The sequence below is a fragment of the Pyrgilauda ruficollis genome, unplaced genomic scaffold (assembly GCF_017590135.1).
Source record: "Pyrgilauda ruficollis isolate IOZ18807 unplaced genomic scaffold, ASM1759013v1 scaffold63, whole genome shotgun sequence".
NCBI lineage: Eukaryota > Metazoa > Chordata > Aves > Passeriformes > Passeridae > Pyrgilauda > Pyrgilauda ruficollis.
In genome coordinates this window covers 2,440,345-2,452,792 of record NW_024528044.1, presented here as the reverse complement: position 1 = coordinate 2,452,792, position 12,448 = coordinate 2,440,345, and the positions used below count along the sequence as shown (strand labels likewise).

Genomic DNA, 12,448 nt, shown 5'->3' with positions numbered 1-12,448 from the left:
TTACTTCCTTTAGGCAATCACAGTAAACAAGCAGATTGTGTGTCTTTTATCTGGCTACGTTTTTCCCCTAATAGATGCAAATTTCTTCTTGTCACAATAAAAAACAGTAATTGTATCTGACACAGCTTTCACATTGAATCTGTTATTTTTTTCAAAAGTTTAATTAACTTTTGATTGCTATAACACATTTCAGTGTCTGTTTTGTAATTGTATGAAGGACTAAACAAAACACTAATCTATTTTTAATCATGTATTAAATTTTTGTTGCTTTCTTTAAACACAACTAGCAGATAAAATCAACTGCTCAAATCACAGAACTGTACTTCCACAACAGGAATACCAGACTTCATTGCAAACAATTCTGACATTTGTGGGGACACTAAATTGGCTCTGCTGGAAGAGCTAAAGAGGTGGACCAACTCTGATGCTACAGAACTGGGACTGAAGAAGCCGTGACCTTCCTCAGAGGTATGGTACAAAGCACAAAGATAAATATTACACTACCATCTTCCTTTCAACCACCTTCCCCCAGAAGTCTGCAATGGTTCTTTCAAATGCTGGACAGACCTGGGGGACAGTTTGGAAGGCAAAGTAGATTATAGTCTTCAGTCTGTCTCTTCTCTGGAAGAGCTGTTTCTGGTAGCTCTGCACAGGCATTGTGCCATACTTGTAGTCTTTGACAGGACTGCTCATTTCTGCTGTCTGACTTGTACTAGGAAAATTCTTCATGCCCTCTTTGGTTTTCTTATTTAAATACCTCTGGAGGAAGGAGGATAATAGTTGGGAGGCAGACATACTCCTAATCTCTGGACAGTACTTTGAATAAGTCAGTACTAAATACAGTCATCATAACATGTCTTAGAAGTAAAATTATTCTGAAATCACCAGCTAATTCTCTCTGCACCCACACTGCTGTTGAGCAGTACCTTGTCTCTTCCAGCTAATCAGCATTTCAACTAACATTTCTGAGGCTGCAGTAGGCTTAACTGGGTCTTGAACCAGACTGAGAAATAGGATACAAAAAATAATCACCAAATATAGGAGGCAGAGAACCTATTTGTGCTATCTTTGATAAGGCAAGTAGCTCAAAAAGAGAAACAAAATAAGTAAATTGGGAGAAAAAGAGAAGAAAAAGAGGTCACCCTCCAACAGAAAATGAAGGACTCTTGACTCAGTTCAAGATGTATGATCATAAACATCACTTCAGAAACAAATCACATTAACATTCTAAGCTGTCCTGTGGCAGTTTAAACATCTTGGACTAGAGATATGGAATATCTTTTTTATTTGATGATTGACCTATTGTTTCAACATAGCCAAATTGAAATTTTACTTTATTTCAACATGAATCCCAATTTACAAATTATTTTGTGAAATATCTTTACCTTGTGATGGAAATTTGCAATTCATTGTTGCAAATTCTACTTTCCAGGCCATTCTCTGATGATGAGTCTCTTAACAGCAATCTTTAACAGCTGGCACATTCTGTCTCACCCTTCACATCAGTAGCGTCTCCCACCGAGGATTCTTTACTAAATGATTCTAAGTGATGCAATTTTTTTGTTTGTTGTGCAAGGGAAGAGTTCCAACTTTGGCAATGGAGAAAATGAAATGTTACCTAATTCTTCCCTTGACACTCTGGATTCTTTCAGCTCCATCTGTCCCAAAGGAGGAAGTTCTACCAAGATATAACCCCTGCCAGCAACCTACTTTGTATCTTTGCTATCTAAGCGCTGCTGCAGCTTTGTATAGTTTCTCTTCAAAACAGATAGGGGCAACTCTGTCAATGTGATAGCTCCATGAAAGACCAGTGATCATGTTTCAGACACCACAGACAAAGGAAAAACATCCCAGATACATCTTGTCCCTTCAAAGGTGCAGTCAACTCAAACTAAAATAAAATAAAACATCCTCAAAATAAAACATCCCCAGGGAAGAATTCAACCACTTGAGATCATTTTGGTACTGAAAGACAAGGAGAAAGCTGAGTCCCCACACAGGCTTCCTTCCAGCATCCACCTACCTCTTGACTAAAGGATTTGTTCCAAATATGCACAGAATCACAGTATATGCTGAGTTGGAAGGGACCCATCAGGATCTTCAAGTCTAACTCCTGGCTCTGCACAGGACCCCTCAAGAATCATACCATGTGCTCGAGAGTGTTGTCCAAACACGTCCTAAACTTAGACACTTAACCATTCCCACAAAGGGTAAGGAAAAACACACCTCTGCTGCAATTTGTGAGACTGCCATCTGCCCCTCTGAAAGAGAAGTGATCTGAAAATAACCAGAAATGTCTTCTGGGTGCCATTCTCAAAATACCTACTTTCAGATCCAGTGACAACAAGCAGAGAGGATACAGGAAATATTCTGGGACAACTGTCAAATCCAAAACATGCAGAAAAATGTCTTTATATAGTACCTGATAAAAATACCAATATATTTTATGCATGGATATATTCTTTAGATGTCAGGAGGTGGGGGTTTTTTTTAATATAAAACCCACAGTCAAATCCAAATCCATGCCTAAAATTTATCCAACAAATTTACTATCACTCCTTGGCCTAAAAAGAGAGGCCCTTAATCTAACAATAAGCCAGTAAGATTCAAGAAATTCAAGGTACAACAGATCAAAACTATTACAAAGTAATAATTACAAAGTATAAAAGCACACTACAACAGCTTCCCAAGGAAAATACGACATAATTCCACCAAGAATCCATACATAAACAATGATGTCGTACTCATTTTTCCTATGCAATGTTTCACAGGCATTTGTAGTGAAACCTGCACATGAATAAATGTTCTCCATCATACCCTGGTGTAAATAATGGCACAGCACCAAATAACAATCAATATCCTTATATATTAATAGCCCTCTATAATCTGCTTATTATAATTTGCTCAGACTGTAGCAAAATCCATTTTCTTTAACAATCAATTTATATCACAAATATATATGGAAAACCCTCTCATTTTAAATGGATTTCTACCTCATTAAACTCTTCTTAATGAGTCTGGGGATACAGTTTTCAAGTAAATGGACAGAAGGTACTTTACATAAAATTAGCAGAGTTTGAATAAAAACACCTCATACAGCTAACAAAAAATGAGCTACTTCATACACTAACTACCTAGTGCAATTTCCCGTTCTTCCAGGAAGGTTTGCTTTGGGAAGAACAACCTCATCGGACACACATCAATAATCTTTTTAAAATGACAGACAGAAGTTGACTATATCCCTGTATGTAACACTGATTATTCAGAAGTGCATATTGGCCCTTGCTGTTCAATAAGTATCTTTGGTAATCTTACTCTATGATAGATTCCAGGTACTAAAATTCAGCTTCTTACTCACACTGCTATATACTAACTTTTTTATTTTAAAAAAATTACAATATTTTAAAACACAGTTGTAAAAATGAAATCTCCAGTCATAAAATTAATTTGGAGAGAGATACTGAATTCCACATCATTCTATCCTGACTTGAATGAAGGCAGTATTGTCCAAAACTTATCTCTGTCAGAATTCATCTATGGGAGAAAGACACAACTCTTTCAGTTTTGCAGCTGCTCAAGGAGTATCAGGGTATGTAGCAAAAAACCTGGAAGATAATAAAAGAACCACTTGCAATATTTTAACTTTTCCCATTAGCAATGGGAGTTCATTTCAAAACTATGCGCTTCATTTTCCCAGATGATCTGGACCACTAGATATCCAGATCCCTTCTCACTGCATTTTCTGTTCCCTCTGCTCCAATGCAGTATCATTGAAGATAAATACTCCAGCTGATCTCAGCCACCTGAAACACAAACAAGTAATGAACAGAAGAAATAACAAGCAATATTCAGATTTTCTTTTCCATGCATAAACTATACAGCACGCCGCTCTTATCACAAGCATGTAACATTTCCCCAGCACAAGACAAGATCTTTCTTTTCTCATCAAAACAAGAAACCAAAGCCCGCTTCCGGCGGCATCGGTAAGTAGAGCTGTAGAAATACTTTCTACAGTTCCAAAGCTTGTATTCAGCCCCCTCCATGGAGAGGGCGGATCATAAGCCCCCGTTTATCCATCCGCACAGGGTCCCCCTCACGCTCCCCGCCGCCCGTGACCCTCGGGCTCCGGAAAGGCGTGACCCGGCCCCGCCCTCAGCGCTGCGGGCTCGCCATGGCGGCGGCGCGGCCGGCGCGGGCCCGGGCCCTGCTGCAGCAGAGCCTCTCCGCCCGCCTGCAGGTGCGGCCGCCCGAGAGCGGCTCCGAGGCGCAGTGATGCTGGGTAACGTGGGCCGTGGGCCGTGGGCCGCCCCCCACCGCCGGCATCGCCCCTTCTCTCGCGGAGCGGGGCCGGCCGTGGCGGCAAGCGGGAAAGCGCTCCGTGCCCTGCGCGCGTGCGCCGCCGGGAGAGGGTGGGCGTTCGGACATTCGAGGGGGACAGCTTCTGCTCCTTCTCCGGGCTGGGCTGCGCTTCGAGCCCTGTTCTAGCCTCGTGTCGTTTCCCCTCCAGAGCACTCTCCTCGCCCCCTGGTTATCAGCAAAGGTTGCAGTCAGCCCCTTCGGCAAAGGGACGAGCAGCAGGAGGCGCACAGCGCTTGCCCTCTGCTGCTCTTTCTCTCTCCATGTGGGCCACAGAGTCCTCCGCAGGCAGAAGTCTCGTCAGGATCATGACTGCTCCACGACCACACGCTTCTCTTCTAACTGTGTTGTTCCTTCTTTTCTTAAATACACTCACAGAAACACTACAGCCTTGGCTGGTGGGCTCGGCTGTCGGCTTTGTTTGTTGTGAGATAGTGTTAACTTGGAGAAGAAAGGCCAGGTAGGGCAATGGGACTGTGGCAGCAGTAGTTCTGATGTTGTTCGGTTTGTTTGTTTTTTTCCACAACACTAACTAAAAATGAAATTTAGCATGTAGACCACCACTCACGTTAAGGAAAACGTATTTTCCCCCTTTTCCTCCCATAGTCTTCTGCACAGGTAGGTAGGTCTGCAGACTCTTTGTGCTGTGTATATATGCAGGCAGCCCAGGGCTCTTTAGCAAAGCATGAAGGCTGCCCTTTGGAATGCACTGACCTGCTGTAGTTGTCATTGCTTGTGAGTTACCTGCGCTAGAATAACTCATTTCTGCTACTGTCAGCTGTTTAGCCCATGGCTTTTTTTGGTTTTGTCTTTTGTTACAACAGAAGGGGCTTAATATAGTCACTTGCATAAATTTTAAAAAGTGAAAGCTCTAGCACGGTTAAAGGGTTTATGCATTCATTCAGCACATCTGAAGAGTACACTCTTTGCCTTTCCCATTAGCCTTAAAACATTTCTCTCCTTGTTCAGAAGGGGTAGGTGGATCCAGCAGAACTAGTTTCTGCAGTATGGTCTGGGGAGCCAGAATGTTTTACTGGGAGGAAATAGGTGTCATCTCACAGATACTGTGTTTCACAGACGTAGTGTGTCTTTGTATACTACATTTTTAGCCTCTCAGTATAAGATTAATTACAATAAAATTCACTTAGTCCAGCATAAAATAACTATAGGAGAAATAATCTATTTCTAGCTTGCTAATCACAGAAGTAATTTTAATCTAGTAAAGAAAAGCAGAAATGTAATTTTGCTGTCTTTCTTTTAAACTATTTTAAAAGGTACGTGTTGTGGTTGAGAGATATGAACAACTTTGCTGCAAGGAGGTTATATAGTTTATCTCTCTAATTTACAAAATCACTAGGAAAGTAGTAGATATCACTGAAGGAATTTGAAAGAGATTTGGGTCATCTCCAGCAGATATTTTTCAGACATGAACCTTACTAATATTTGTCATGGGTACTTGGGAATCTTTCCCAGGTACCTGGGGCTTTTTAAGAGAAGTCTGTTTTAACAAGAACTAGTCACCATGCAGAAAAAAAGCCAACTGGAAGTTCATTTTTTCTCTAGTATGACTACTTTAGAGGTTATTGGAAGGAAATTTTGCTGCTGACATTTTCTGGTAGGGTAATTTTACTCCCTATTTTTGCATGTCAATACAAAACCACAAAAATAAAAAAGTACACACATCATCAGCTATTATTTAGGTCAACCAATGTGTTCCTGATGTTTTATGACCAATTAAAAGTAGGACGTCACCTTGAGACATTTCTAGCATAGTATAAGTGGCACATTGTGTAGGTGGCTTTGAATAGCTTCTGAGCTGTAAGAGACCCCTGTAGGTACTTTAGGAACTTCAGAGCAGATGTTTTTTATCTTGAAAAAGGTTAGGAGTATACATGCATGAATCTCTGCCTTCATTGTGTTTTCATGATTGAGTTTTTTGGCTTGTTGAGGGTTACTGTGCACAGAATGTCATGTTTATGGAGAATTTTGGTTATATACCCTCCATAAAAGGTTTAGGTATACAGCAAAATGGGAAGGAAAAAAGGAATTCTTCTTGTAAAGGTAGGGGTGAAATAAGGTTTGGTGTCTTTCATAACTGTGGGAGAAAAAAAACATAAAATGAATATTCAGCTAAAAAGTATAAGTGCCTACACTTCGTGCAAGGAAAACTGTCTTTTCCTTATCTTATTTCCCGTGACTTGTTTTCTGGTTACTATGGCAAAAAGACGTGCAAAATACCAGGCACAGACTTGTTCTGTGACCTGGGGCAGATAATGTAATCTCTCTCTGCTGCACTGAATATAAGAAATATGAAGAAATCTTCCCAGAGGGTAGTAAATCTGAACTTGAAATGGAAATGTCACTGAATAATTTATGTAAGGTAGTTTCATGAACTGACTTTCTAAGAATTAAAAGTATTTCTGATTTTATTATCCATTGCATTTTCTTGGAGAAAAAAGCAGTAAAATGTAGAGATAATATTTTGCAGAATATATTTCAGTTTTGCTAATGAAATCCTGAAAAATACAGATGAATGTATTTAGTAAGGAGGGTGAGAAAGGAGTCAGTTTTTTGTCTTTTCCTGCAAAAGAGCTGAAAAGCAGCGTTTGGAGGCAGTGTTGCTAAGGCTGTCTGTATGGCATTGGGGCTGGGTACTTCAGCCTTTCATGATCTGGTTCAGCAGGTTGCCTGATCTGATGATTACTGAAGACACTCTCTAATAAATGTCACTGTTGCACAGTATCTTGCTTTGCTGGTTTATTTATGTAGGCATTTTACTGCTCACGGTCAATCCACATAGAGTACAATTTTCCTGTCCAGTCACTGAGTAGCTTCCTTGCAGTGCCTATTTGCACACCAGCAAGTTGAATTTATGATCTTCTTATTTGTGTTATTTTGCTCGAATTTTTGTGCATTAAATATAAGTCTGAGGAGCAGTCAGCTAGGCTTTGATAGGTTACAGAGGACCTGCAGCAATGGCAGTGGTTTTGCTTTGGTTCAGAATGTTTACACATTACATTGACAACAAGCACAAGTCTTAGGACACCTGATATAGGTGTATCCTAAGATACAGTCTTGGGAACACTGATATAAGGGTCAGACTGACACATGTTATTATTAGGTTTGGTCTTGTAATTGCATTCAATTTTACATCTTCTATTCAATTAAGAAAACTAAAGAATAACCTAAGACTTAACAAGGGGTTGAAACATGGCTGTACATGTTGCACCAGAGTTTTCAGTCATAGTTGAAACCATAAGTTTCAGCTTACAAGTAGTTGCATAGCTTTCAACTATATCATGGTTGTAAAGTGTTCTAGAAGAAAAAAATAAACATGCAGTATGATTAGAGGCATCCTCTATCAGCTTTAACTTGTCTCTGAATTAATTGTTTTCTCATTTAACCTCCTGTCCCTCTAATTTTCTTCAATATGTATGTCTCATCTTGTGATAAATAGTTTATTCAAAAACAAACATGAAATAAGGGCAGAGGCTGGAAAAAAGAATGATTTTTGTTTTACTTTATCTGTCTGGCCTTAGGATTTGCAGGGGTCACTTTACTTACTTTTTTGTGTCTTTAAAATTAGCTGCTTGCAGAATATTGTTACTGCTGTAAGACTGTACAAAAAAAAAAGAGTTTTGAAAGGAGCCATTTAAAACTTTTTCAAGTTCTCAGCACGTGACATTTTGGCTATAAAGAGCATTCTCTTTTTTCAGAAGTTAGTCACTAGAAAAATAGTATAGAAGGCATAGCTTTTCTCCGTCATTGCCTTGAGCATTTTGTTTAATCTCTGCAGTAATAAAAGGAAAAAATCTCATGCGTACAGCTAATATTTCTTCACTAAAAACCTTTATCATTTGGGGAAAAAAAACAAATAGAGGAAAATATTTTTTTAAAGGTATTGTTAAGAAAGTTACATTTTCTATCATTTTGCTTTGATAGCATTGGTATTAATAACTCCTTCCTGTGCTAATCTATTTAATATCTCTTCCGTGGTATTTCACAAGTTGATGTATGTTTCTTCCAACAAAATGAAAAATATACTTATTCTTGACAAGGCAATGGGGAGGTTTCTTTATATCCTGTCTGCCTGTGGGTACTTTGGGATTTTTCCCAGAGAAGATAAGCCATGCAGGTATACTTGTGCGTGAGACATAGTTGCTGCTGGCTGCACAGCCTGTCAGTTTGGCTTCATAAAGCACGGCTTGTTGCACGTGCATTCCTTATGGACTGACCAAGTGAGCAGAAAAGCTACACGAGTTTCCTCGTGCTTTCTCCTCTGCAGAGGCCTAATTCTTCCCTCAAATACATAGTTCTTACAAGTAGTTGCTCTGAATGCTGAAGATGTGGCATATCCTTTACTTTATACCAGCCAGCTGAAAAGTTCCATTTTGCCAGTTAAATTTTACCCAGGCTTATAAATGGTATTTTGAACAATTTTATAATATTCTGAACAACTTCAGAGTTGTTGGGCATCATATTTAAATATTTAATTAACAGACTCTCTGGTTTTTTCAGAATTACATTGTACTAAATGACTTTCAATATCAAAATAAAATTCAGTTCTTTGAGAAGTCCTGTGGTGTTTTTCATGTTTCATAATTGGAAATAATATCATGGTTCATACTGAAAATTGATTTTAGCTGTACATTTGATAGGAAAAAAGCTTAAATTATTTCTTATGCTGGATTTAAGTATACTAATTTGTCTTGTCACCTTGTCTATGTTAATACTGTACACTCTACATTCCAACTAAATTTGGCTTCCCATGGGGCTTCTAAATTGTCTTAATTGTATGTAGAAGCATTTTGCAGATAATGAGAATATATCTTATCTTCCACAGTGTGGTGTGTAAACTCAATGTCTGAAGCTGTACTGAATAACTAAAGCTACTCTTTGTTACGTGGTTTTGTCATTTTTGATCATTTTAATGATAGGCATGCATCATAGATAATGAGAAACATTGACATAGTTTTCTGTAATCTTTTGTAGATCCAGAGAGGACTTGTTATCTACATATGCTTCTTCAAAGGTGCTGATGAGGATCTTGTCCCAAAAATTGGTATGATATAATCCATAGACATTATTGTATTGTTTGAAAATGAAGAAGAGCAGTTGAGGCAGAGAAGGTAGCAGCCATTTGGATAAGCCATGAGATGGCATTGTTCTAACTCGATTATCTGGCTGAAAGAACAGTTTGGTCTGTCTTGTTGCTTTTGATGGTTGTCCATGCCTCTTGGTCTGTCTGCTCATGACCAACCTAGAAAACAAATTTCCCTGATAACATTCTGGCAGACAAAGAAAATGCTGCACCTGCTGTTTAACATAGTACATGTGTCGGGCAATAAGTTCAGTCCAGGACAGAACTGAATTTCAAATAGTTCATGGCTTGTTTTGATAAGTGGTTTACCACTGATCTCACTGTATGTGCAGGTTATTTAAAATCATAGCCGGTAGAGGGAGTTGTGTGGATAATGAAACAGTGTCTTTCCCATGTCACTTCAGTGGTGCTTACATACACTGTTAGCATGTGCAGTTCTCTGGTTCAGAAGCAATAACAGCAACATCTGCAATTCTTGTCTTCTTCTCCACATCCACTTTAACATTTACATTGAAGCAGAGAAGATGCTGTGGAGAAGGTCAAATAGTAGCAATTTCTGTCTTTACCCAGTGCTGTTTTGGCTTGATTTTTTTTTTCTGTTCTGTTTTGTGGGTTTTTTTTTTACTTCTGTGTTATTTCTTTTCCCTCCTTTCCTCCATCAGTAGCACTGCTTCCCCTGGGAAATTCTGTGATGCTGCATATTCCAGATAAAAGTGCCCCTTTTCTGTGGCTGGCTGATACTAGTGATTTGGATAAAGATTGTGTAACAATATTTCACTATTTCAGTCTGTTTCAGGCTACCGGCTGAGATCAGCAGTACAAGTACAAGTGTTATTAAAAATGCTGAGAGCAACTCCTAGGGGGGTTCTCTCTTGGTCTTGGAGGGCACAGTCCTTTTGTAATGCTAAATATTTATGATATAAAATTTATTTTGTGCTAGTGAGAGTTCCATGTTGAATGTAGCTTAAGAATAATTACATTTTTAGCTGTGGGGCAGCTAAAACAGGCCAGAAAAAGAAAGTTCTGTTTCCTATCAGGAGATTCATCTAGGACCATCCTTCTTGAGTGCCTCTCTTAGAGAATATGTTTCCTAAATATATTTTGAATCTGGTTAAGTGTGTGGGTTTGGTTCCTGAATCACAACTCAGCTGTTTTTGCTTCTAACAACATTAAACATTTATGTTTAGGGTTTGGAGGCATGACTAGTATTCTCCCAGCTTTTACAGAGTTGGGTAATGATTTGATTTGTTACAGAAACATCAGAAAATCTAAAGTTAGTAAATGCATTGATTTTGTTTGCAAGTTTATATGCTCTGGCTTATAAGGCAAATTGCATCTGACCTTCCTGCCCACATCCTGTCTCAAGTGACAAACTGGTAGCTGCACATCTCGAAGTGGAGCACTGAAGGACACTTGCTCTACTTGAGACCAAACCGTGGAGCTGTGCCTTCAGCTCAGATCAGTGCTGCGTCCTGCTGCAAACTGCTGCTACCAGAATGAAAAGAGAGTCAGGGCAGAACACTCTCCAAAGTGCACTGAGGGTGGTGTGTCCTACAATGCAGAGCGTTGTGCAAAAGCTACCTATTTGGGTATCAAGCAATTAAGGAAGGCTCACTAATTGCATCCTGGGTTCTTTTGGGGGTGTCCAACTAGAATCACCTTTAGGATTTTAAATAGCCAATCACTTCCCCCAAAAATAAAACTTTAGACATATAATATTAATATCCTTCACATTCCTCACAATACTCAGACATATTAATTTGTTAAGTAGTTATTGATTGTCCATGTTTCAGTTCATTAATAAACAGTTTCTTTTACTCAGTGGTTTGTCAAAATATTTGTTGGGTCTTGTTTATGGTGTCCTGTTTATTTCACTTCAGTAATACTAACTCTTATTTTATTTTTATTTGCAGTTGATACGCTGTTGAATGTTAAATTAAGTGAAAATGAAAACGGCAAGTTTGTCTCTGTTCTTGATTTACCAGGCGATGTACTCATCATACCACAAGCTACCCTAGGTGGTAAACCAAAGGGAAGAAAGATGCAGTACCATGCAAACATTGAAAAAGAAAAAGGGTTGGAACTTTATTCTCAGTTTGTGACTTTGTGTGAAAAAGAACTGGCTGCCAATGCCAAATGCATGGAAGCCGGTGTTCTTGTCAAGCATGGTACATATGGAAACAGGCAGGTGTTAAAACTGGATACAAATGGACCTTACACTCACCTGATCGAATTTTGAAAAAATAAATTGTATCCACAATACAGTACTGGTGTCTTTTGTTTGTTTTGGTTTTTTTTTTTTTTTCTTCTAAGCATTAAATTACTTGATTGCATTGGGAGATAGTTTAAAAAAGGCTTCCACTCATCTGTACTGGTGTTGCCAATTCCGTTAAATAGGAGGATGCCTGAGACTGCCTTGCTATAATGAGTATGTGTTTTTTGTTCATATGCATGTGAAATGTGGTCAAAATATTTGTTAATATTGATCCAATAATTCAAAATATCCACAAAAATGAGATAATGCAAAAATTTTTTGCTAAAAAATAATGAAGTATTACATGTATAGCTTGAATAAATGGTTTATAGATAAAAAAGAATAATTTAGATGTACTTCCATCAATTTTTACCTTTATGTTTTCTATCTATAAAATGACAATGTTTTTCTAACTAACTGATATATTGAAAACAAATTCACTGAATTTTAGCCTCTTAGAGTAAGTACTAAATAAAAAAGTCCATCCCCCTCAACTGGAGTGTGTAAGGATGGGAGACTTAGGGCAGTACAGGACTGATCATGGGCTTTGCAGGGAAGAATAAGTGAGGCACATCTAGAAACCAGCAGTATCACTAAATTGCTTGCTTGAAGTTTGCATTCTGAAATCTCTGATGTGTTTTGATAGGCTGCCTGCTATAGCTTGGTCTATGTCCTTGTTACTGTGGTTTTGCTGTCTACTCAATTCTTCATAGCAGAGCCTCGGGAAAAGAACAGAA

The 12,448-nt window shown here is 38.6% G+C and overlaps 1 protein-coding gene across 1 annotated transcript; it reads left to right on the top strand.

Moving 5' to 3' along the window:
- Positions 1-2,644: 2,644 nt before the first annotated feature.
- DTD2 (D-aminoacyl-tRNA deacylase 2) lies at positions 2,645-11,721 on the top strand. Its single transcript, XM_041484134.1, is given in 3 exon segments — positions 2,645-4,279; positions 9,349-9,418; positions 11,371-11,721. Coding segments are annotated over 3 exon segments (504 nt in total). The 5' UTR covers positions 2,645-4,171; the 3' UTR covers positions 11,697-11,721.
- The last annotated feature ends 727 nt before the right edge of the window (positions 11,722-12,448 follow it).